The sequence below is a fragment of the Sturnira hondurensis genome, unplaced genomic scaffold, assembly GCF_014824575.4.
Source record: "Sturnira hondurensis isolate 20B ecotype Veracruz unplaced genomic scaffold, ASM1482457v3 Scaffold0019006, whole genome shotgun sequence".
NCBI classification, from domain to species: domain Eukaryota; kingdom Metazoa; phylum Chordata; class Mammalia; order Chiroptera; family Phyllostomidae; genus Sturnira; species Sturnira hondurensis.
The window spans coordinates 6,642,813-6,669,775 of record NW_028091637.1 but is presented as its reverse complement, the minus strand read 5'-3'; the positions used below and the strand labels follow the sequence as shown (position 1 = coordinate 6,669,775).

Genomic DNA, 26,963 nt, shown 5'->3' with positions numbered 1-26,963 from the left:
GTACTTGAACAACATCATCAACAAACTTGACCTAACATTTATAAATACTCTGCTCAATAACAGCTGAATATTTATCACAAGAAACCATAGGCTGAGCTATGAAACAAATCTTAATAAATGTGAAAGAATTTACCATATGACTTAGACTTACCATACGACCCAGCAAACATACTCGTTAGGATTTACCCTAGAGGAATGAAAACTTAAGTTCACACAAAAACCAGTACACAAATGTTCATTGCAGGTTTATTAGTACCAGCCAAAATAAGAAATTAATCCTAAAGTCCCTCACCTGCTGAATGAATTAACAATGGTTCATCCAGAAAATGGAATATTACTTGGCAATAAAACAGGATAAACTATTGTTATATAACAGCAGCACCTGGAATGGATTCCAGGGCATTATACTAAATGAAAACAAGATAATCTCCAAGGGTTATTAGTTATTCAATGAGTCCACTTACATGAGATTCTTAAAAGAGACAAAATTAGTGATGGACACCAAATCACTGGTTACCACTAGTTAGAGCTGAGGAAGCAGTGTGGCCTATTAAGGGATAATTAGGATTTCTTGATGCTGATATAGCAGTTCTGTGTGCTAAATAGCTGTTATCATGGTTATCTGAATCTTCACATGTAATAAAATGCCATATAACTACACACACACCACAGTACATGTGAAAAACGGGAAATTCAGCTACGACATGTACCTGAATAGACAGTATTACACTAACATCGATTTCTGGTTTCCTTAGTTACAATGAATTATAACTGTATCCCAATCTTTTTTCCTTTTTCCCCTAAAGGAGCCTTCTTAGACATTCTTTCCCAATGCTCTCCTATGAAATGTTACTATCACAAATACACAGTGTATCTGTTTATACACTGTATGTACAACAGTGCTTTCTACATTAAAAAAGCAAGATTTTTCTCCCCCAATGACAGTGCGTGACCCTTTAAAGGCACTATCACACTCCATGCAGACACGTACTATGATTATTTGAGACAGTATCATTAGGGAACCTAGCTGGAGAACAGATCCATGGAAATGGCACTGATTTGCAGCTTGATGCATTTAAACTAGTTCAAAATTTAGTTATGATTTTTTTTAAGTTTTAAAATGTATAAGGAAAAGCCAAGGACTAAGAATACCTAAAACAACATTGAAACAGAAGAACAACTTTGGATGATTTGCACTACCTTATGAGAAAGGTGTACTACCAAGCTACAGCAAAAGAGTCCCAAAATACTTCTTCAAATATATAGCCAATTTACAAATGCACCAAGACTAGTCAACGAAAAAAATAAAATTATTTTCAACAGGGACCTGGATAAACATGAAGATATAATCAATCTGAACCTTCTGACCCCCAAATTTACAGAACCCAGAAAATTTAATATGCCATGGATCATAAATTAAAACCATTAAACAAAATTAAAAGGTAAATCACAGACCAGAAGAAAGTGTTCACTATCCATATATATGTATACACACACACACACACACATAAACACAACACACACACACACACATATCTGACAAAGGACTTGAACCAAATATATAAAGAACTCATGCATATCAATAACAAAAATACAAAGAACCCAATAAAAATAGAAGAAAAGGCTTGAATGGGCACTTCAAAAAGATGATACACAAATTGTAAATACATACATGAAAATATGCTAAAAATCACCAGTCATTAAGAAAATGCAAATGAAACCCATGACATCATTTACACCCACCAGAATGACTAAAATTAAAAACACTGAGAACACCAAATGTTAGGGAGAATGTGGAGAAACTGGAACTTTCGTGTACTGCTGGTGGGAGTGTGAAACGATAAACCTCTTTGGAAAACCGCTTGTGATGTTATGAAGTTAAATACACACCCAACCTATTTTCCACTCCTAAGTATTCATTTACATGAGATGAATGAAAATACATGTATGTCCAGAAAACAATTTGTACAAGTCTGTTTAAAAATTAGAAAAAAAACTAAATGCCCAATTGGATGAATACTACTTAGCATTACCAAGAAACCAAGTACTGATACATTCGATATGGGTGAATCTCAAAAATTTTGTTTAGAAAAACGAAGCCAGACACAAGACTACATACTGCACAACTCAAGAATACTGCAGAATTAATCTATAGTGATAAAAATTAGAACACTGATTATCTGTGGAGTTGAGAAAGGTACAGGCTAAAGGATGTCTTGATTAGGATGTTAAGTCAGAAATAACAGGCTTTAAAGTATATAAATAAATCCCGCTAAAGATTTTTCCATCTGGCAGCATACTAACCATTACATATCAACTTTTAACTAATTATGGTTTTATACATATTTCAGAGCTATCTTCATCACTACAAATATTACAGATGGCACTTTTATTCATAAAATTACAGTGCCTTCAATGTCAAAGTGATACATATACGCTATCCATCTGTACAGGAGCTTACCAAAAGAAGAAAATCAAAGTTTGAGAGTTTGCTACTACATACCGATATGAATTTATATGGAGATAAAGAGTCAGAATAATGCCACCAGGAACAATTTCCAAAGCTCTAACTTCTCAACATTCTATCACCACCTGAAAGTCAATTTTCACCTTTTTCACTGGGTGAACTTGTTAGCTCAGATTTTGCTCTGGGGCTCACATGTTCCTGCAAATACGGCAGCTCGAGATTACAAGGCTACTGACGACAGCACCTGCTACGCATCCGCAAAGAGAACAGTGGAGCAAATCGGAGCATGACAGAATCTCTCACCGGAAAGGAGTGACACCTAAAGGGCAAGGTGTGCCTTTTCAGTAAGGAAATTGCTTTAACTAAATTGATTCTTACCTAGACACTGCCCTTTTCATATTTTAACTTCCTAGTATCATTTATTTGCTTCTAAAGATATTTCCATGCTACTATTTACTCTGGAGGAAAGATGAGAAAACCTTGTAGCAAATGAACAAGCCTCCTCATTAGCAACGATTCTGATCTTTAGGCTCCTCTTCTTTACTTCATAGCAAGCGTCTCCAAACGAAGGCCCAGGCACAAGGCATCACTCACAGTACGAGGCCAGAACTCGCAATCACTGCCTTCAAACACTCCGGGTCCCCTCAAAAGGACAAAGATATGGATGCTTCTGAGCAGATTTTCATGTTCTCACCAGCTTGTTCATATCTTCTTGCTATGATGATAGTGTAGAATGATGAAGTGGGTAGGCTGGGCAGATACCCTTACAGAGGGAAAATGAAGACAGCAATCAGTGTTCTTCCTACCTTCTTCCCTTTAAGTCAGGGTGTCAAACCCATTTTGATCGGGAGCCACATCAGCCTCATGGATGCCTTCAAAGGGCCAAATGTAATTTTAGGACTGTATAAATGTAATCACTCCTTTACTAGGGGCAAGGAGCTTGGCACTACCAGGTAGAAACCAGGTGCCAGACTGGATAAAACAAGGTGGAGGGCCAGATTTGGCCTGCAGGCCTTGTGTTTGCCACCTATGCTTTAAGTCATATTTGAACTAACAAAAATATAAAAGAAAATCAGTAGTAGGAGAGATTACACCACCCACCCCCAATATTCCAGCCTGCCTCTGTTTATGAAACCTCAAGACGGGGGCGATAATGGCCTATCGTCTTCATCCTAGCCCTCCCAGAGAAGTATTTTGATTCCATTTTTGCAGAAGTAGATGCTCACAGAGGTGAAACAACCCAAGTCTCTGATAAAATGGCAATGTCAAGACCATGGAACAAAGGTCCTGCATCTTCTCCCACAACACCATTACACACCTGAGAAGGTGGCCTATTTAAGGGATCTCAGCAAACAAGCTTATGCGAGTAGACAGCCATGCTGAAGCATGGAAGCCCAGGGTGTCCAACCCACGGCCCGCAGACCAACTGCATTCAGCCCAGGATGACTATGAATGCAGCCCAACAAAATCGTAAATATACTTAAAACTTTTTTTCACTCATCAGTTTTCATTCCTGTTTGTATATTGAACGTCTTGCCCAAAACAACTCTCCTTCTAGTGCGGCCCAGAGAAGCCCAGAGGCTGGACACCCCATAGAGCTGTTTGTTTCAGAAGCATCATTTTGAAGAAGCAAAATTTACAACTACATAATAGTTATGTCTCTTTCCCTCTCTCTCTTTTTTTACCAGAAAGTAAAGTTAAATAGAATTCTGATTCTCTGATTCATGCCATGGAGAAGATTATCATTTTAGAAAAAGCAAAAGGAGTGATGTGTCAGTTGGCTGAAAAATACCTTCTAAGAGTTAGTCAATCAGCAACAATCTAATTGTTTTTATAAGTTCAAACTCTTACAAAATATGAAAAACACATCAATGAGGCAGATGTGCTTATTTCTGCCTAGCTTTTGGCTCAGAATAACCTATGTCCTACAGTCATTAGCTTCATTTGAACTTCGTCCTATCAGCTTTCATTGTAACTAAACACCTAGTTGACTCTAAATGTGCCCATTTCCCAAAAGCATCTATTTCTTGGACCTCAGATTCTGCACAAGGCTGGGTATCAAAACTTCCTCTTCCACCCACATTACTTTAACCAAGATGAGGCCAGAAAGAGACAACAAATCTCTAAGTAGACCAAAGCAGGAAATCAACTTATGCAATAAGACATGCCAGTTTTAGAAACACGCTGCAATCTCCACTGAGACCATGATTTCCTAAATAAAAAGGTTTCACATTCATTTCTTTGGTAAAACTTCAAGACTATCTTTCCTACAAGCAGAGTTTCCCACTGATATCTATTAGAAAGTCAGCAGTATTATGGGAGACAAAAGTAAATATCTGAGAAAGCAATCAAGGACAGCATGTCTATGCCTTCTCAGCAATAACAGCCTGCTTCTTTTTCCTGTGATGTACACGGAGAACATGAAAGACTATTCTCAAACCCATGAATGTTCCTCAATGCCTCTGGCCACCCTATCTCTACTGGTTTTTCTTCTTCATCTTACAACAGTTCACTAAACTTATACAAAGAAACATGTACCACTTTGATAATGGAATGGGGAAATTACTTTTCTATTGAGAAGTTATTCAACCTTTGCTTCAATCAATCACAGTAACTTTCTTGGCATAGCCTTCGGAACCAGGTGGAGTTAACATGTTCCATCATATAACCAGTTTCAGTTAACAATTCCATAACTGTTGAAAAACAGTTCCATAATATAACTTTTCTTCCATAATATAACTTTCTGTGGCAGTAGCATTTCCCATAACGAGCATCTCCCACCTTCACCAGACTGGTTTTGGCTAACTCTGACTGAAATTCAAGTTCACTTTTTGGACAAAAGGAGGATATTAAGGTGAATGTACTATAGATGCTGAAGGCAAATTTTAAAGGAGTCTCAAAAATATTCTGGACAACTGTAATAACACTAGAAAAAGTATAAGGGCATCCAAGATAAAGATCTGCTCCTCTTCCTTTTGTGGCAATCCCCCAAGGCTCTATTTTTAAAGACTGTGTTTATTATGCTGAGTTCTTGGTGCTTGTCTCTATCTGCAAAACTACTTTACCACATTTCCAAGAACGTATCGGCAATTCCCGTGTCCCACCAGCATCGCAATTCCCACTTAACATTTCTATGATCCAAATCTCCATTCTGCCATCCCAGTGGTTAAGTTACCGTCCTCACCCCCCAAAATCAGCTTACATTTACATAATCCACAGAAGAAGCACAATAAATATTTGCCAAAGGAAGGACGGGGTCATAGAAGAAAAGGATGGGTATGATGAAGAAGCTGAGGCACATAAAGCGCAAAGCAACCTTGCAACATGACCCAGCAAATAACTGCTAAAGTCAAACTCCAGCTCAATCTTCTGTCTTCATTTTCTATCTTCTCCTCTCTATTTTCTTATGAAAGTTTACTTATCCGTAATCGAATATACTGGTTCCACCCCAAGTTCTCCCTGACCCCAGCACCTGGAAGAGACTTTTCCTCTAACCCCGAGACTTTGTGGTCACCAATACTATGGCTCTAACACATTGGGATTTACAATGTTTCACATCACACTGTCTGTACAATCTTCTCCTGACCGGTCAGTGCCTGCTATGGACTAAATTATGTCCCCCACCTCACCCCCAAAATTCACGTTGAAGCCCTCAACCTCCATATGACTATATTTGGAGATAGGGGTTTTATGAGGTTAAGGTTAAATGAGGTCTTATAGTTAGGGCCCTAATTTGATAGGTGGCCTTGTAAGGAGAAGACCCAGTAACAAAATTGGTCAGCACGTTGATCTTGGACTTCCCAGTCTCCCCAACTCTGAACGAGTAATTTTTGTTATTTAAGCCACCCAGTCTATGGTATGTTCTACGGCAGCCTGACTACACTAAGACAGATCTGGTACCAAAAGTTGTTGATTCTGGCTACATCTAACAACCACTGAGGGGTCTTTATAAAATTCTGATGCCTGCACCCTACCACAGACCAGTAAAACCAGAAATGCTGGGGTAAAACTCGGGCACTGGTATTTTTAAATGCTCCCTAGATAATTCTAAGATGAGGCTAGATTAAGAACCACTGCATGAAACTTAACTTTAATGAGGTCAGAGATCACGCCTAATTCATCGCTATTACTCCAACTTCTAGCATGTGATAAATATGCAATAAAACTTTAATAAATGACATTTAAAAGTTTCAACATTTGATAATTACAGATATTCATCCTGTTAACAAGTATTTATTAGTTACCTACTACATACCAATCACCACACTAGGGAGTGTATACACACTAAGGAGTAAGACAAGAAAGGTTCCTTATTCTGCAGCATAAACATTTAAAATGATACATTTCGATTATTCATGCTTAGTTCATGCTTAGTTAACACATCCTTTGATCTGCACAAATCTCCCAGTAACAGTTCTTTAGAAAAATACGATAAGGAATAGAAAATACCACATTCTTAAATTTTTTCCTTCCGTCTCTTTACTTAGAAATGTAAATATATAACTGGCGATGATGGAGAAGGTTGTCAGCATTCTTATTTTGGCCCAGTTTTGTTTGCTCCACTTGAATCAGGTACAAAGTAATATTTCTCACATATTTAACATCTATAAACCTAGAGATTTCTAAAAATATGCTATGAACACCCCATATCAAAATGATAATAATGCAGTAAATGAAACATAAACTTTAAGCTGCCCTTTCCTGCGGTGAAAATTCTGTGCTGAGTCAAGAACCCCCTGACTCAGACCAATGCACACTAAGACCAATTCCCAGGGTTTACAACCAAAAAATGAAGGCGGGAAGCAGCCTGCGCAGTTATCTGAAATATCTCACTCTCCCTGCCCCTCATCTTCAAACCTCAGATCACACCTTCTAGAACACTCTAAGGGCACGAGGTTGACGGCAAAGTCCAAAACCAGAGAGCAGTGGTACTACTGCCAAAACTCCACTCGGTGCTGTTTCTGTAACAGGATCACGCCTCCCTGGGCTTGGGGCGCCATGTCTTACTAAGTGTAAGTAACTGTCCTATCCTTTCCAATCACCTGGTTTCCAATTGAGTTCATTAAAGAAGTGAGATCATACAAAAAATGTTTACTGTCTACTGCCCAGGCAGGGCATTCCCATTGTCACATCCTGATTTTATCTCTCATATGATTTGATATAGACACATCCCATCTCTAGGTCTCCTTTTAGTTCTCAAGCAAAAAAAAAAACTTTGTATCTAGAATGAAAGAAACTCTATACCCAGGTTATTTGATAGCTTGGTGTTTCTTTTTTTTTTTTAATTCCAAATATTCTTTAAATTTTTTTTGAAAGATCGAGCGTGGTAACAATTAGAAAAACCTTCCTATAAAACTGATGTTAAAGTGAGGTGTCAAAAATGAACAAGAGTTAAGACAGATCTGGAAATAGGGAAGACGGAAAATTCCACAAAGCAGAAATAGCTTGTCAAATTGCCTAGAGGCAAGATAACAAAGCACAGTTTGTCATATGTTAAGTATATCTCAAGCCAATGTGATTCGTATTCAAGCTGTTTTACCACAACCCCACAACACTTTGCATCTGGATGCTGAACACACATCTGTGTGTATGTGTATATTTGTGAAGTACCCCTTCCTACCTGACCTATCACTACACAAATTCTCACTACCCAAACTAAGGTTCCTAATAGGTTCATATACATTAGCTTTAGGGTACAGCTGGTATCCCCCTCTAGGAGAGAACGTAGAAGCATTTATACCTGCACCCTTCTCAGTACTGTCCTCGGACATGGTACCACTGTGCAGTTTTTCCTGATGCTACACCCTCTCCCAGATCCCGCAGTGGGCAATGACTGACAGCACAACACCCTGCTCCCTTGCCTCCAAAGCAGGACAAACCGTGTACTCCATCGTGCACCAAAGCTGTTCAGGCTGAGACAGGCTTTCCCTAAAATCATCTTGCTGAGCTTCCTCCCCTTCCCTCTTCTGTTCCCCTCACTCCACAAGTTTTCTTCCTAAGAGCACTCCATTAATAAATCACTTGCATATGGTACCCAGACCTGGTGCCCAGATCTTGTTCTTTAATATCATGTCCCAATAAAAGGAACCAGGGCTTGTCAGAGAAATGACTAATTCTATGGATGGGCCAAGTAGATACAAGAAATGCTCAATAATAATAATAATAGGAGCACATCACAAGGACCCAAAAACTAGTTTGTAGGAACTCTGACTGGCCAACTCTGGGAAAATGTGAGCACCAAAATAATTACATATGGTAACAAATTATAAATTATTGATAAAACAGGAATTAGTAAGTCCATACCAATAATAAATCAATAAGTAAACAAGAAATACAATGATCTCTTGCTAACAGCAAAATGTCAACCACCTAATAAACATGGAGAGAATACTGGAGGTAGAAAATCATTACTTTGCAACCATCGTAGAAAAGACTAAATAAGGCAAAAATCATCTGTGGATGCTGAATCAAAGGGGAATTTTTGATGAGGAAAGAACTTTTGCAAGGTTTTAAATTATCTGCCCACAGACAACTTATTAATTGCAAGACAGGAAAGACATATCAAGAAGAACTGAACAAGACCTTGACAGCAGGCTCAAAATTCACACCACCTATGAGTGACAGAGGCACTTCGTGTGCCTTGTGCCTCCAGATATGACACTCCGAGACAGAAACATCACCACTTACACAGCATCTGGCTGAAATTCCGTAACCTCAATCTAATCAAAAGTCCAATAAACACAAAATGAGGAACATTCTATGCCATTTCCTTTCAAAAAACTCAACAGTCTTCCCATTGTTCTGAGAATAGAATTCAAAGTCCTTGAACTGGTTTGCAGGACATTTCATAACTGACAACTCAAACCCCCATGCCACAGCAAATGCTCCTCTTTGATCTCAACTTTCTTGTGTTTTTTTTTTTGCTTAAGTGAGTGTTTTTCATCTTTCCAAGAACCACCCATTAGAAGTTTGTTAATCTAGTGAGAGAAACAATGTATTTTCTATTGCAAACACACTCTGAGTTTAGATATATACAAAATATAGAAATTAACCAGATTTTTAATTCTACTAATACAATGTATGTCTATGTCTGAGAAGATCGTGTGGAGATACAGAAGTAATCATGAAATCAAAAAATTTTAATCACCTACATTATCTTTTACATATTAATTGCATTATGCTCGGAAAAAGGTTCTTCAAATCCGCTTACGTGTCTAATTCAAAAATTAAAAATTGCCAGTAAATCTAAGTACTGGTACCCCTAAAGCTAATCTACCAACAACCCCAACGGAACCACTAAAAGAACCCGTGCAACACTAAGACTCCAAGAGCTACCATAATAATGCCCTCCCAAGGCACATATACCTTCAACATCTAAGAATACAATATCGTAAAATTCCTCACCCCACCTTCCACCCCGAGGCCACTGTCCCATCACTATCCCCTAAGCAGATCTCTGGGGGAGGGATGAACACACATATACACACACACACACACACTTGATACAAGGAAACCTTTCAAGTTGTCATTGCCCTACTACACAAAAGTAGAAAACAAATCCACATCAGTTGACAGGGAAGAGCAACTTGCTACCCTGCTAAGAGAGAGGTGGAAGAAAAAGGAGAAAGGAATCTCTTCTAGTTATTAGAGAAAGTCACAATGATCAGGCCCAGATTCCTGAGAGTTGTCATCTGGGTAGATAATCATGTCAGAAATGGATTTGGATCTGGATCTGAGACTAGCAAAGGCCTACACACCAGTGTTCTTTCAGTTATAGCACTGGGTTGTTTTATAACTTGGTAGGGGCAGTTTAACTTCTAGAATTTTGTTGAATAGAGAGAAAAATAATCTCTGACCAGGGCAAAAGACAGCCCCAAAGGATTATAGTTTATGGGCCTGTTTTAAATAAACCAGTTTTCATCTAAGCCAGTAATCTATAAAAGTGTCTATTTATCTAGCTTCTCAATTGTTTTCTGAACTTTTTTTTACATTTTACTGGTTCCCTCTCTAATTAACAAGTTGAAGAAAATCTTCAAAACATATTTGCATCAGTAGTAAATAATTTTGCATAAGTAACAAATAATTTTACCTTTATGAAAATTCTACTTTAACAAGCACAACTTTTAACATTGTTTCTAGAGATTATCATGGGCTATACATTCAAAGTAAACCACCTTTTAAATTTTCTAATTTTACATTTGACTAATTTTTTAAATATACAATATTTGTAGAAAGAGTTATAAATTGGTAAAGAAAACTATTAACTTGGAGTAAGAATCACTATGGTTAAGTCCTACTAAAGAATAAGCTATACTGTATATTTCTTAAAAATTACTATGCAATCACAGGTCTCATTTATGGCTAAAGATGTAGAGAATCTCTTCCGGAAATAGGAAGATTGAAAAACAAAGGAAATACAGTGGAAAGATCAGTCAATAAAACTGGGAGAGTTTGGAACAGTGATTCTCCTCTCCTCTGCATATTATATCTACAGAACACTTTGAAGTGTGAGAGACTTGGAAAACCAACCAGGCACTAGCACTTTTTCAGAAATGTAATGTCTCTGCCCAGATGCTTTTCCTGAGTATTTCAGACTCTCTCCAGCTTTTCCTCTCTGCAATCAAATAGTAAGAGAGAATAATGAACATAATTACACCTGATAAAAACTTACAAAGAATGGTGTTATTACTTTTATGTTAACAAAAAGGGAAATAGTTTCAATAAAATGACATGCAAAGTAAGTATGTAATCCACATTTCATTGTTGGGTTCAGAGTTTCTTGAGAAAAATGGACACTATAGTTACTTAAAAGCTACAGCCAAATGAAGATCAAACCTGGATAAAGATCTCAAAAATGTAATCTAAACCAGTGGGAAAATAAATTTTTGCAATATAAGCTTCATTTAGCATAACTACCTACTCGACAAGGGCACATACCATTCATGGTGGACTATAAAAAGCAAGAGAAATATCAAAATGTGAAGCTATGCTTCAAGTATGAACCAAACCAAAAAAAAAAAAAAAAGGTGTGTGTAGGGGGAGGCTTCAATACATTTGTAATTTTCACTTTAACCAGATAAAGAATTTTGTCTAAAATCTTTCTTCTTGCTGACTCCCCTTTCTTACTTTCCACTCCAATCTTGTTTCCATCCCCACTTCTAAGTTTCCAGCGATCTTGTCATGAAATCTCACTATTACCATCCACCCAACTGTAAAGTAATACACCCAAGGAACTATCCTTAATGCCTCCATCCTTAATGCCTCCGGGAGTTTCCCTCCCCACCCTTACTCGGGGCAGCAGCAAGTGTACTCAGTTTCTACCATCTCAGTCTGTCTTCTTCACTCAAGACTCCCCAACAACCCATGCCACTGCATCCAGGGTAGGAAAGACATAAATTATATTAGGCCATCATATAACTTTATAACTATATTATGCCCTCCTTCAAAGCCTCCAAATGCTTTCTTATCATAGCCCTCAAGCCCCCGCAGCACCTAGCTCCTACCTACTTTCCAACATCTTTCCTTAGGATTCCTCTGCATTCTGGCCTGCATTCAAGTATTTTAAGCATCTACAACACTGACTGCCTGGCACATTCTTTCCCTACCTCTTCACATGGCTGCTTATCCTTCAGATTCCTATTCAACTGCACTTCCTCAAGGAGTGCTTCACTGAGCACTACTTAAAGTAGTCTTCTCTCCCCATCTACCACGGGACACTGTTTATCTTCTTCATCATGTTCATCACAATCTGTAAAAGTGTGTGTCTAATGGGGGTGGGGGGAGTTGTCTTCTTTCTTCCACCACCAGAATACAAGCTCTATTCCCAGCAGGGATCTTGTTTGTTCTATACACCAGTTTCCTAGGGCCTAGAACAATACATGACATATAACGGGCACTCAAGGAGCAACTGTTTAATCAACAAATAACTCAAATGAAGTCTGCGCCTACAGCACTGGACTAAGAGAGAAATTATCCGAGTTCCATCCAGAGTTGGCTCTTCCTGCAATTAGCCGTGTGGCCCTGAGCACACTACAAGACTGGAATAGGTTAAGAAACTCTGGACAGTAAGAAAGAGGAGACAGTAAGAATGTCGATTTTTTCCCCTAAATTTCCCTGTCTAAACTCAAGAATCAAGACACTCGAAAGCCTGTAACCCGAGTTTCTCTCATCTGTGTGAGATTACTATGAATGTCACTTCTGGTTTAGAAATACTACAATTCTATAGGCCTCAATCTACTTCCAATCTGAATTTCCCATTCCCATCCCTCACTGACATTCCTCTTAATTCCACCAACCAAATCAAGGTATTCACCCTGCGACCAAACCTCACACCTTGCATTTTCCTGCCTACACATTTGCTCATTCTGACACATCTTTGCCGACTGCAACAACTAGAAATTCTATCTTTCAAAGCCCAGATCAATTGTTAACTGCTCTATAAAGTCTGGTACAATCTCCTGGCCCAATACTGGTATGATCATTACATGTTCTGGAAGTTCTTTTACGCTCCAAAGTCCTTTATCCTGTTTCCTAATCTGTAAAACGGAGATCATAGTATCTACCATACCACCCTATTGTCGACTAATTGAGAATATACAGTTTGATAATAAAGTGTTCAATAAATGTATTATTTGTCAGCGACATATATTTTTCTTCCTCCTTCAGGTCCAACAGTGTGACTTTTTTCATTTCTGAATCTCCAAAAGTTTGAATCCGTTTCTCCTTCCAATGCCTTGTGTTTTCATATCCGTAAAATAAAGGGTATGGACTAGAACAATTAACCATTCCCTCCCAAAAAGATTTTCTCCTAACTATACTCTTACATAAATAGCCTAAAGCAAAGATACCACAGGTGAGCTTCCTTAAGGAAGGGATTCCAAGGGAACTGAAACTACTGTTGCAGATGGAAATGGGTGGAAACACTTAAGTTAAAATAGCACTGATGACAACTTTGGCGATTCTTTGCAAAGCAAATGCCTCTTGCCACAGTGATGGATCCTTTGTACTGTTGTTTTTAAGTTGAGCTACAGATATTTAAAGGAGTCTGTGTCCCAGCAGGGCGAAAAAACAGAATGAGGGTGAAGGAACCTGCCGCGTGAAGAAGGAAAATGTTTGTAAGCCACCTGTGTACTAGGGCTCGGACAAGAAACCCAATGCCTATACCTAACACTAATCTAACCACAAGAAACGGGGAGACAGCCCGTGGCGGAGGGAAGAAAATAGGGCTGGCCCAAAACCCTAAGCAGTACGGTAGGCGGGAAGAGACATCTGCGGAAGCGGTGCAACCTAAAAGTTTGGCATTTTTCCTAGGCCGGCCCCCAGCCCGCAGGCCCGCAGGCCCGCGGTTAGAGACCCAGGCCAAGACTCAGCAGCAACCCCTGTCTCCCGCCCTCATACCTGCCGGGTCGAGCGCCATTTCGGCCACTGAAGAAGGCAGCCGTGTGGCCACTCCCGGGCAGGGGGCGGGGAGGGGAGGAGCCTAGGCGCCGCTGCACGTGCTGCGGTCCAGAGCTTCCCGCCGAAGGAGGAGGAGGAGGAGGAGCGCGTTGCCCTTCTCAAAGCGCAGCCGACCCCATTCCCGTTCCCCACTCACTACTTCCGCTGCCTATTGCGCTTGCGCCCTCCAGGCCCCGCCCCTTATCGTGAAAAGAGTGGTGCGTACTTCACAGTGGGACTCGACCGGGAAGGGGGCGTGGCTGTGCGCAGGCTTGGGAGGCGGAGCCGTCGTAAACCCTGGCAGCCTTGCTTTGGGCGGAGCCCGAGTGACCGCCGCCGGTTTGGGTCTCTAGTGACAGAAACCGAAGCTGTGGGCCTTTGGGACTGCGACTCCCTTAGTAACTCGGTCTAAATTTAAGCCCCACCCTCTACACCCGCTTTGGGAGAACCAAATGAATCATCCTGTTTCTTTATTTTTTTCTTCGTTAATGTTCATTCATTTATAAATGTCTATGTCATGCTTGCCAGGTTCCAGCCGTGGTTTTGAATACTACTGGAAAATAATTGAACAAAAATAAGGTCCCCTCATGCTCGAGGTGCAACGCGTTGGAAGGAGGGTCAGATACAAGGAATACGCTGTTAACTGTGATAAAAGCCTTGCTCGCGAGATAGGCACAGCTTATTATAATACCACAAAGGTAGTATGTATGCCGTGCCATTATTTCTTTTCCAAATTAGCAGCCTGGCTCCCTTAGAGGTTAAAATTAAACACTGGGCTCTAGGGGTGTCTCTGTTTAGTGAAATAATAGCCTCAGGGCGTACCGTCCGATTTGGGTGATGTTACAAACCACGACCCTGATAAAGCTGTGTGTTTTGTGAAGAAAATGAAGTAAGGTGGTAACCATCCTCCTTAAGAACCCCAATTACCCTCTTCTCAATAGAGGAAACTTTTTGGTGACAGTTATGCCCATTTCCATTCACGACCAGCTTTCAGAAATGCTTCCTTGTCATATCCACGTTTAGCTAGCTTGAGCCTCCGAAGGGTGGCGTGCACCCGGGGACAGATGGGACAGATGTTAGAAAAACAAGGAGCAGCTGCTTCTTCCCTGCGAGGGATTTAGGGCTTTCAAAATGATCCCCTCCCCACCTACCTGCAGTCCCTCCTCCCCTGCTGCTGCTTCCGCCTGGTCAGTTGGCAGAAAAACGGACGCAGTTGAGCAGGGCTGGGAAAGTGGGTCTCTGCTCAGCAGGTCTTCCGTTTAAGGGCCTATTTGGGCATAACGGTCCTTATTACAGCTGTAGGTTGAGGTGCCAAGGTGAAGAATTAATGTTTCATTCAGCCAGGCAGGAAATGGGATCCTTTTCCTTGTGTTTTGTAAATGTGCTTAGAAATACACCAATTGTTATCCTGGTACACCTTTTATTTTTCTGGAGGGGAAGGATTTAATTTAGAAAGTAAATGTATTTGAGATGATACAAGGTATGAAAACACAAGTCGGATGCACAGTTAAGTAATTACAAGAAATCTTCCTATACGCAAAAGAGCATCGGGGTAAAGGGGAAACTTGGAGAGCTTTAGTCAAAAACGTACCTACCCACACCTGCATTGGGACCTATTAGCTTTCCGACTGAAAGAAGTTCTGATGTTTATCCTGACTTTAGTTTCTAATTTGCAAGGTTGTTGTGAGACATCAGTGTGATATCATATAACACTGTTTTAGCAATTAAAGACCACTTCTATAGTTTTTGTCAGACCGAGTATCACTTGGACCACTATTATTTGATATTTTTATTTAAATCAACTCACATTTTTTTAAAAAAGAACTTAAATAGGCACTATCCACTTTAGCTTTATCCTAAGTAATGATCTCTCTAAAATCATGGGTTTTGTGTGTCCCATAAAATCCACCGCCAGCCATGTCACATTATGAGAAGCACTAGTGAAAGTTGCACCTCGATGCCTGGTATGTAATAGTGTATCCCTCTCCTCTCTCTACATTAAACTACATCATTCAGGGGCAAAGTCTCTATAGTCTTTGAAACATAAGACTGAGAAACATAAGCCATTTCTTAAAAAGTCAAGTCATAGAAATTGAATTGTCAGTTAAAAGCAGAAAATTTCCTAATATATCACTTATTAGTGATTTATCACTTATTACTGAATTATTCATAGACAATTCTTTAGACAATAATTGCAACAGGCACATAAAGAGAAAGAAGAACATGTTGTCCTGGGAATTAGGAACTATGTATTATTTAACCATGATCCGTAGGGCTCAGGCAAATCTGTCACCTAAATGCCCCACAGTGGCCTTTCACAGAGGATTGCATGCCAGGATGGATAGGAAAGACTTCAAAGATGTGGTAGAAATTATGGTTGGCCTTGAAGGGTGGGTGGCCTAGGTAGACAGAGAAGGCATGTCACACTAGGAGAAAAACAAGAACAAAAGATCTGAGATGTTCTTGAAGGATAGGTGGGGCATGGAAAGCGGGTAGGTAAGAAATGGAACCATATGGGGGTGAAAAGCACAGGGCTGCATGATAGGAATGTGGAGGGCAATGCTCAAAAACACGTTAGCTCTGGCTGGTGTGACTCAGTGGATTGAGTGTCAGCCTGCAAACTGAAAGGTCACTGGTTCGATTCCCAGTCAGGACACATGCCTAGGTGACAGGCCTGGTCCCTGGGTCTCCAACTGGGGGCATTCAAGAGGCAACTGATCGACGTATCTCTTGCACATTGATGTTTCTCTCCCTCCCTTTCTCTAAAAATAAATTTAAAAAAATATTTTTTAAAAACACTTAAACACATTTGAGGATTTGAAATACTAGGGTAGATGAAAATGAGACTGAAATGTTAGAGGGGACCAGATTCCAAAGCCTTAAACATTAAGCTGAAGAGTGTTTAAATTCATTGCTATAGGCACTCAGGAACTGTTGATGGCTAGCAAATAGAAAAATGGCACTGTGGTCAAAGTGATGTTTTCTAAAGATTTCTGCAGGATAAATTTAGGTGATGAAGAAAGACCCAGGAGGTAAGCAGAACAGTAAACAGGCCACTGCAGTAGTTCAGGGAGGACTGGAAAACAGCCTAAACTAGGATATGAAGAAAGGTAAAAAGAAAGGATGAATGTAAAAGTAACTGCACAGGAAAAATCTGAACTTTATCATTGAACTTAGGAGACTAGAGCAAGGAGTCAAGAATTTCTAGATGATTCCATTCCTAAGCAAACATATACAGACACATGAGAATATCATGGCAATGCAACCATTCATGCTTCACGATCTGCCCTTGAGTCTTATTACTGGGTCAAACCAGTTAGGAGAAAGTTGCAATAATCCAAGTGAGCAAGAATGGTGGTTTGTCAACTGCAGAGGATACGAAATGAAGGCAGAGCCATGCAGTATATAGACTAGACATTAATACATATGTATTTATATAGATTTCTTAGTCTAATAACCAAGGAACGTGCAAGTACAAATATCTAAGTTGTTTATCAAGTCAATTCTGATTATACCTATCTCTTTTTTTCACTCTATATTGATATCCAGTTGGTTATTTTAAAATACTGAGATGGTCAGTCAGCCCCTTCTTCCTTCTGACTCTGCCCAGCGTCAGAATTAAAGGTTTTTCACCCATAGCTCTGCTCTGCCTTACCTGTGAGCCGATGAGAATTAAATTTGGAAAAATGTTAGAATCCCCCATCCCTACCAGTTGATGGAATTCCTTCTAGCCAGGAAATAGTTCACGCTCCAAGATCACTCTCCAAGATCACTCTCAGAGCCCTACTGGCTCTGTCTGCTTTCTGAGCTACATGATTTAGCCCTGAGCTCCCTATGGCCTGTACCATCTCTGATTTGAATGAGCTTAAGTTCAAGTGGACACATATCAGTTTGCTAATCTGCCGTAACAAAGTGCCACAGACTGGGTAGCTTAAACAACAGAAATTTATCTCCTCATAATTGGAGGCTAGAAGTCCAAGACCATGATGTCTACAGATTTGGTTTCTTCTGAGAGTCCCTCTCCTTGGCTTATAGATAGTCATCTTCCCTCTTTCTCTTCATATGATCTTCTCTCCATCTGTGTCTGTGTCCAAGTTTCCTTTTTTTTTATAAGGAGACAACTCATATTGGATTAGCGCCTACCCTAGTGACCTCAGTTTAACTTAATTACCTCTTCAAAGACTCTCTCTTGTCTCCAAATAGTTACATTTTCAAGTACTAGGCTTAGGACTTCAACACAAATTTTCTGAGACACAATTCAGCCTATAACCTGTTTTTTTTTAACAAGGACTACAAACCTTCCCTGAATCCCAAATCACTTGGATAGAGCCCTGAAAACCTGCCTAACCTTAGTCTTTCCCCAGAGGAGGATACTTTGTCCCTGTTTTCCTGGTGTTCACATAAGGCCTACTGCAATGGATGAGGCCACACCTGGTCGCTTCAACAAGCTCCTGTCTGTCCCTCATCACCCACATCCAATTGATGCCAACATTTACTCAGTTCTTCCTTAATATATCTTTATTTCATCTACCAACTACACTGTCATAACATCCCATCCAAGATTTACCAGCAACAGCCTCCTAACTTTTTCCCTATTCCTCCCATCATCCTTTTTGTTGTAGGTCTCTTTGACCTACAACAGCAAATATGACCATAACATTTCTTATATGAAATCTCTCAGTGGCTCCCCATATAAATAAAATCCATACCCTTCCCTTTAACAAGGTTCACAAAACTTTTTATAAACTAGTCTCAGCTTACTACCTCATCCTTTCATAACCAGCCTCCTGTACCCAGTAATTGCCACTACATGAGTTTACTTGTGATTGTTTATTATGGAGACTTTTCTGTGCACAAATGGGTACAATTCTGTGTTTAAAAACTGGAGTCATCGTAGAAAGAGCGTGGAGTGGAATGTAAGGGACTTTTGAAACTGACCAGCTAAATTCCAGTCCCCCCTTTTACTTTTTAACATTTTTTATTGAGATGTAATATATACAGAAAATGGCACAAATCTTTGTGCAGCTGAACGAGTTTTTACATCTGTACACATTTTCGAACTACTCCCCAAGTCAAGATATAGAACACTTCTCATCACACAGAATATTCCTTGGTACCCACTTCTGAACAAACCCCACCCAGCAAAAGTAACTACTCTTCTGATGTCTATGAGAGTTGATTACTTTTGGCTGCTTTTGAACTTTATATAAAAGTAATCATACATATCTGGCCTCTTTGGCTCAACTTGATAGCTCTGAGACTCATCCATGTATCAACACATTTGCTTTCCTAACTTGCATTTGGTAAATCATTTCTCCTCCTCACCTAGTTTTCTCAATAACACAATCCCGTATGATGGGCTGAGATACACAAGTGCTGAATGTAGTTTCTGGCAAATTGTAGGCCATTCATAGACTCTAGCTATCATTACTATGATAAAAATCTTTTGTTTTTAAAAAAACTATTGATATTATTATACTATATTCTGGTTTGTTTATTATATTGTTGTTGTTGTTTTATGTGATAATTCAGAGCTACCCTGCCTTCAGGGCTGAAATGTAGGTAACAATATGTTTAAATCAGGATGATGTGAAACACCCTTCAAATGAACAAAGGAGATTTAACAGTGTGCCCTATCACTTATCAGGTGAGAAAAAAAAGTGTGAAAAAATCACCTCTCACCTCTGCAGACGGCTTTCTATATTTCATGTTTTGTTTTTACTGTGTATTATTTTCTGGGTGGCCTCCTTCAAGACAGACCACAATTTTCTCTGGGGTCAGACATTTAGTTCTCAAAAAAAATGAGATAGTAATAAAGATAATGAAAATGACATGACATGACTTTTGTTGGAGTTCTGCTACCATGGTCTTGTACGGATGCTGTGATACCTTGCAGAATTTCTCACAGGAGCTGAAAAACTTAACAAACAAAGACAGCAGTGTTTTCTGTTGTACACTGAGTCTGAAATGTTAGTGATGTTCTAGTCAGATGGCCAGCTGTACTGCAAATATCTGAAGGATCTTTTGCTTATTTAGAGGAAATAAAGTCAAGTCAGTGAAAACTTTTAGTGCCCAAATGTCTCTGCACTATGAATCTGACAGGGGGACAACTTTCTGAATTCATCATCCACCCCTCCCGTAAACTGGACACTGTACTGAGTCCTGGAGAGACAAGACAAATGAGATGAAGTCTCTCTCCTTAAGCAACTTGGAATCTAGAGAAGGAGAGAGAAACAAACATATGGGCAGATAATTACAGTCCAACATGATAGAAGATGATGTGGGAACCTAGAAGAAAGAAAAATTCATTCATATTTCAGAAGTCTTTATATAAGTGCTTGTATTTAAAGTAAGTCTTGAAGGATGATTAGGTATGCAGCAAGAGAAAGACAAATGGAGTTTAACTGGCAGCATGTTAGTGCACAAAATAGGTGTAGGACAACCATCACGAACCACGAATATGGTTGAAATAACTAGGTTGGCCACTATTATTTGGAGCCATTTAGACAAGACCCAAGAGGGAAAAACAATCGAATGCTGAGAATTGCTGTCAAGTTGCAGTGCTTTCTCACCAGTGCTTTGCCCAGACAAAACGACCCCACAGCACTGAACTTGGTATCTTTATAACAGACAGGAAGTAGTCAGCACAAATGAAGAGCTGCCACAAATTCAGGCCTTGGCCTTCTGTAAAGAAGAGTGCCTACACGAATATATTCCATTAACTGGATCCTGTGTCGTGGATTCAGTGATTCGATGACATTCCACGACAAGGCACGGATGAAAGGCTTCCTATAGAAATGAGGTATTCGTGTTGTCAAGTCACAGGGACTCCCTGCTCTTTGAGGGGAGAGGCTTTGTCTTTGGCACTTTTGCAGCCCCAGCATCTGTCACAGGACTTGGCATTTGCAATGTAGATGTTTGTGGCGTAAGTCCCTGTTAGTGGAGAATGTAAGAACACCATGTGAAATCAATGTGGGTCACGTGGTCCATTGCTTATTTCTCCTCCACATCACCTCCATTCTCCTTCCTGTCACTACCTCTGCCTTCATTTAGGCTCTGTTGTCCTTTCTGATTTTGGCTAAAGGTACCTCTAGACTCTTCGTGCTTTAAGAGATGTTTTCTGGCCCAGGCACTGCCTTATGTAGAACACGAGTAACACATTTCTGGCATTATCTGCTTGGCATCTTGCTCTTCCTGAGGAAACTGCCCCTCCCCTTCTTTGTTATCTGGTTTCTACCAGTGTCCTCACATCCTTACATGACACCTCTGTTTAACCATACCGTCTGTCCAAGAATGGGTGTCTGACCTAAAATTGGCCAATGAAATTTTGCCCTAGGAAATGTTAAATATGAGTCTAAGTATACCAGCCAGTTTGTCTCCTGAGGCAGACATTACATATATATATAAAATGCAAAATGTAAAAGCCCGTAAGAGACAAGTTGTATGCCCTGTAGAGAAAGCTGTCTCTAAGAAGAAAGAAAAGGTCATGCCCAACCAGAGAGAAACAGAAATTTGAGATTGAGAAAATCTTGGTGGAGTTCGAACCTCCGGTTGTAGGTACTCTGAGGTTCAGCTCCAGTCCTGCCTTTCTGGGTCTTTGCTCTTCTCCGAGTCACCAAACACTTGTATATAGGTCATGTCTTATATGTCGCTCTGAGTCCTCTCAGCCCCAACTCCCCTATGTGGCCACACTCTTTGTACACTTCAACCCTCCTCGTGTACGTGCATCTGGCAGCACCTCGTACCTCTCACCTGCCTCTCTGACGCTGCCGTACGGAACACCCCTGGGGACCCTCTCAGCTGTCACACATATACAACCCAGAAGTGCAAGGGGAAATAATAATGCCTGTGGGGCCATCTTGGTCAACAGTGAGCGGAATCCAATGGATAAATGAGTCCTGCTTTGTATCTCCTGGAAAGGCAGTTCCAAAGCACATTCTGTAAGACACCTCCAAAGGTCTCAGGGTACCCAGCCCTAGTAACCTGCGAAGTGGACAACTCAATAGAGCATCTAAGTATTTGTCTTTCCCTCCTCCCCTGTTTCACTCTGCCCTGTCCCTCCCTCTTGCTCCCTGGGATTATATTCCAACATAGTCCACTTGTACACAATTTTGGCTAAAACTACTTGCTCTTTGTTTGTCATTTCCTTTTAAAACTGATTCAAGTCCTTGCTTTTAGAGACACTGTCCCAATTAATAGGAAGATCTGCACCGGTTCCCTCACTGACCATAGACTAAGATCATACAAGCAACAGAACTGAATGGGAACACACAGAAATCTGATCCGGAGTTTGTGTGCTTAGCTTCTCCAGTGCTGTGTAAATATCTGTCACCTTCTCCAAAACTATCAGGTTCTCTCTAACCATGCACCATGCCATTGGGAATACATAAAAATCCAGGCCAAAAAACCCCAGCCTACTGTCTCCAGTATCACACCAGTCCACTATTTGCCTGTTTCTATCCTCTTGTGAGATGCATCTAGATACCACATTTTATTTCATTGTCTGTTGTTAAATTTTAAGGTTGTTTGTAATTTTTCTTTTAAAACCATCACTGAGATAAATATTCTAAAAATAAAACTTTCATCTCTAGCTCTGTTTATTTCTGAAGGATGATCCCTCAAAGTGGAATTATTGTGCTAATTACTGTAGATTAATTGTCAACAATGCAAAGTTGTTTTAAATACATTTGCTAATCCCATACAAATAGGCATATGGATACCACTTAGTTTTTACTAGTAGAGATAAATATTTTGTGTGCTTGACACACTTTTTATTGTCCCTCTATGAATTATCTACATATTCTTTTCCATTTTGAATTGAATATTATTTTTCTTACTGATTTAGATATTGTCTTTCTGTATAAAATCTTTTTCTATCTTGTTTGTGATTTTCATTGTAATTGCTTTTTCTTTTACTTTTATTAGTAATGGTTTGACAGCCTTATATACATATGGAGTATTTTTCTTTTTTATTCCATTATTTAATACTTAGTAAGAAATTACCCCTCCTATCCACTATATTTATATCTTCTGTTTTCTGGGGTTTTTTAAGTAGATTGCTAATTACATCTATTTTCTTTCCTTCCTCTTTATTTCATTTTATTAGGGTGGGAATTGAATACCTACCTTAATTTTTCTGAGTAAATCATCTTTTTTTCTAACACTGTATTTCCAGAAAGATTTACTGAATAACCTACCTACCTTTCCTTTTTCAGTTCTTCTTCTTCTTTTTGTATCTCGAATCTATTTCTAGGCTGCTTATCCTCTCCATCTACTGCCCATTTCTGTGACTGCGTCATGGTCTTGTCATTTCCAACTAGTTCTTAAATGCTGAATAAGTAAAGTGAAGGTACAACTGATATATTTTTTATTCCACTATACACCTGCTTCAGTACCCACAGCCTACAAGCAGATGCCAGGCAATGGTTCGAGGCCACAGTTTACTCTGGCATGGGGCAATCTGAGAGATCCTGGGGGTGGGGAGGTGGGCCTGCCATAAATTCAGACCCATGCATCACAAATTATATTTTCACCTCATCCAACTTCAGGCCATGCCTCAACACATTCGCCCATTGCACTTACTGAAGGCTCAAGACAAGATCTGCGATTGCCCTGTCAGTGGCAGGACAATAAGCAGTGTCAACTGCTCTGTCCTTTCTGTTCTATGCATGCTGGTTCCTAGTCTGTGAGCAGACAGATGAGAGATGGGCTATGTGAGCCTGTAGTCTACTCTTCCGGTTCAGCCAAAGAACCTTGACCCCCCATCCTCCGTTGCAGAGCATGTTTATATTCATTCAGTACAAACCAGCAGGATCCCCAGGAAGCAGACTTTGAGGTGGAGATGAACACACAGGAAGTTTATTGGGGAAGTTCTGCTGGTCAATACTTCTGGACAATAAGGAAGAGAAACAGGGTCAGGCAGAGGGAGAAGCTGAGCTGTGGTGTAGTCATAACAAGAACTTAGCCAACTCCCCAAGAGGCTCTGCAGCTAAAATGGCCCTTTAGAACTGTCCTGAATTGGAGCAAAGAGGCTAAGCTTTATACTCCTGCACTGACCAACCATCGATAGAAAGCTACTCTAGGAAGGGGCATGGCCTCGAGTGAGGTATGTCTCTTTAGTAGAGGCTGTAGCACTAATGGTAATTACAGAAACATAAATTTGTGAGATTCATGCATTATTGTGTGTCCCCCTCTACATCATAAGCTCTATAAGGTAAAGGACCATGTCTGGGTTTAATCACTACTGTAGCCTCAAAGTATAGCAATTTTTGTTGTTCTTGAGTTCCTGGCATGTACAAAGCACTCAATAAATAAGTGCTAGATAAATAAATGACTAGAGGAGGCACTATTCTCCTCACTGTCTATAGTTTACAACAAAGAGTGGGGCACAAAGATACGGCTAATAAATGGCAGAGCTGGGATTTAAATCCACATCTCTCTGGTTCCAGAGGCCGTGTTCTTTCCATGATGGGAGTGCCTCAGTCAGCACAGGCTAGGAAAACAAAATACCACAGACTGGTGGCTTAGACAAAAGAAATTTATATTCTCACGGTTAAAAAGCTGGAAGTCAAGGTGTCATCAAAGTTGATTTCTGATGAAACTTCTCTTCCTCTCTTGTAGAGATGCCTTCTCTCTTTGTCCTCAGAGGGCTTCTTGTCAGGAGAGAAAGACAGAAAGATCTGGTGTCTCTTCTTCTTCTTTCAAGGACACCAGTACTATCAGATGAAGGCCCCACCCTTGTGACCTCACTTAACCTTTATTACCCCTTACAGGCCCTAACTCCACTTGAGGTCACACTGGGGGCTAGAGCTTCAACATATGAATTTGGGGAAACACAATTCAGTCTGTAAGAGAAAGATGTCCAGGGTGCATTATAAAGACACAAAGACCTATGGGGATCTACCCTATGTAATATTGTGTGGCTCTCCACAGCCTTCTGTACTCCTTTTACTAAAGTAATCCTGCCATTTGTGCCAAATTTCATGAGAGATATGAGAAGAATAGAAACACGTTGAAATGAAAGGTATAAGAAACTTTAAATTAATAGACCGTGGTACTTCAATATTGGGATTATTCGGTCCTCTCCTAATTAGCGACTCTAAATTGCTGCCAGACCGTGAAGCACTTTCTTAATCACTTTTTAAATCAAATTATGACCCATATTTTCTCCTTAAAGATATTTGGCTTTCGGCCTTTCTTGTATTTTGCAATAGCCATGGTCTTCGGCCATGAGAGTAGTCCATCCTCCATGCTTGGGCTAGTTTTCATCTTAAGAGGAGAATGGGGCCTTGTCGCTCCCTGGCTTAACCACCCGCCACGATCTCACTTTTCCTTGCAGCAGTGATGCTAAAACCTCACTGGGTATCAGAATCACCTGCAGGGGTCATGAAAGCTTGCTGCACCACACCCCCTCCCAGAGAGTTTCTGATTCCAGATGAGGCCTGAGAATGTCTAACTTATTCCTATGTGATATAAATGCAACTGATCCTGGGACCACACCTGGAGAATAACTGCCCTGCAGGTAAGGCTAACAATAGCTCTTGTCTCTACCTGGCTCCACTTATCCTATCTTGCTTATCCCTCTCGCCCTCCCTCCTCTTAGACCCAGTATATCTTGCAACCTACCCATATATTTTCACCATACCTGGGACACTTCAGACACTCTCGTAATTCATATCTTTATATCCTGGCAAAATCAATTTCCTACCCAGGTCGTATAGCCCTCCTCTCTACAGCCTTCTCTTGCTCTCTTTGTATTGTAATATGATTCCGCATGTTGCCTTTATATCTTCATTTTACATTAATGCTTTCTTTTGATCATTTCCAAGACTTCCTCCTTCACTAGACTATGAGGCTTGGCTTTACAGGGCCATGTATACAGGTCCTTGTATATATTTTGCATGGTTCACATAGTACCTGGAAAGAATAGCTGCTTTGTATATGTTGAATTTGTGTTTAATTTAAAGTTAATTCAATTTAATTATTCACAAAGGTTTAAACTATTTGTGAGATAAGATAACTCTGACTTTCCATAAGATTGCTTTCATTCTGTTAGGATCTGAGACCCTACCAGAAAGCATTTCAATTTCAGCAATTGCCCGTAGCTTCCCTTATTCATTAGCTGTTACTTTCAGCGTGTGTATGTGGCTGACCTCCACTCCAGTCTGGTGATCAAGTTCTTGTCCAACACCCTCCACCATTCTCTTTGGCTTACACATTTACTTCTTGAAATTTGGACTAGGTCTCAGCTCACTGGAGGGTTCCTGGACTCTACTTCCTACCAGAATACCACAGTCACTCTGCTTGATCTATTTGGCTCACTGAAACTGGCTGGAACTACTAGACTAATGGTCCATTCACCAGCACTTCCTGTAATATGGAGAGAGGCTTATGAATGGACCTTGCTCCTCACCTTCCCTTTTCCCTAGTGCCCAGTCGTCAACACTTTCCCACTAACCCTGATTCATTATTTCACTATTCTTCAACTCATTCTTCTATTACTTCTTCAACGCAGGGTTGAACATCGTGAGACAAAGGGTTTAACATCATCTACTCTCCTTCTGCTTCAAACTATTTGTTATTACATCCTGAAATTGTAAAGGAGGAAAAAACTCTGGGCTGGAAAAAAATTAATCACAACCCACCTGTGAAAAACTGCTAATGGCTTCTTCAATTTGCCATCAAGAGGGCAACATAAGCTGGGTTTTCAGAGCATATGAATAACTCAACTCATCATCAATGGTGCTAGAAGTATATAGCATCCTAATTATAAAAATTATCAGCCATGAAAAATTGCATACCCTGTTTATTTTCAGTGTGAAATAAACCTTGAATTTGTAGATTAGTTTTACTTTGTAGGTTGGGTTTAAGTAAAAATGTTAGTATATTTCTCCCACAAGCTAAATAGGTTAAAAACAAAAAAGAACAACTGTCAACTTGTAGAAACCAGATGCAAGAGATGATAGCAAAGCCACTAAGGCAAGTTTCAAATGAAAAGTTTTAACTGTATTTGGCTTAAATAAATTAGCTTTATAAAAAAAATTTCTTACCCTCAGGAATT

The 26,963-nt window shown here is 40.0% G+C and overlaps 1 protein-coding gene and 1 non-coding gene across 6 annotated transcripts in view; both read right to left on the bottom strand.

The window, feature by feature from the left end:
- CMC1 (C-X9-C motif containing 1) overlaps positions 1-14,067 on the bottom strand; it is a 72,901-nt gene extending 58,834 nt beyond the window's left edge. For 3 of the 5 annotated variants that reach the window (XM_037070842.1, XM_037070841.1, XM_037070843.1), the window contains exon 1: positions 13,865-13,947. Coding sequence is in view for 2 of the 5 variants with exons in the window: in XM_037070839.1 (XP_036926734.1) it covers positions 13,865-13,883 (19 nt within the window). In the remaining 3 variants the exon portion in view is untranslated. Of the gene's footprint in view, positions 1-151; positions 186-13,864 lie in introns of those variants that run through there. The other 2 variants (XM_037070839.1, XM_037070840.1) reach the window with 2 other exon arrangements.
- A 9,209-nt stretch (positions 14,068-23,276) lies between these two features.
- Positions 23,277-23,416, bottom strand: LOC119004132 (small nucleolar RNA SNORA42/SNORA80 family). The gene has a single exon (XR_005070125.1). It is a non-coding gene; the product is annotated as a small nucleolar RNA SNORA42/SNORA80 family (small nucleolar RNA).
- Positions 23,417-26,963: the final 3,547 nt, after the last annotated feature.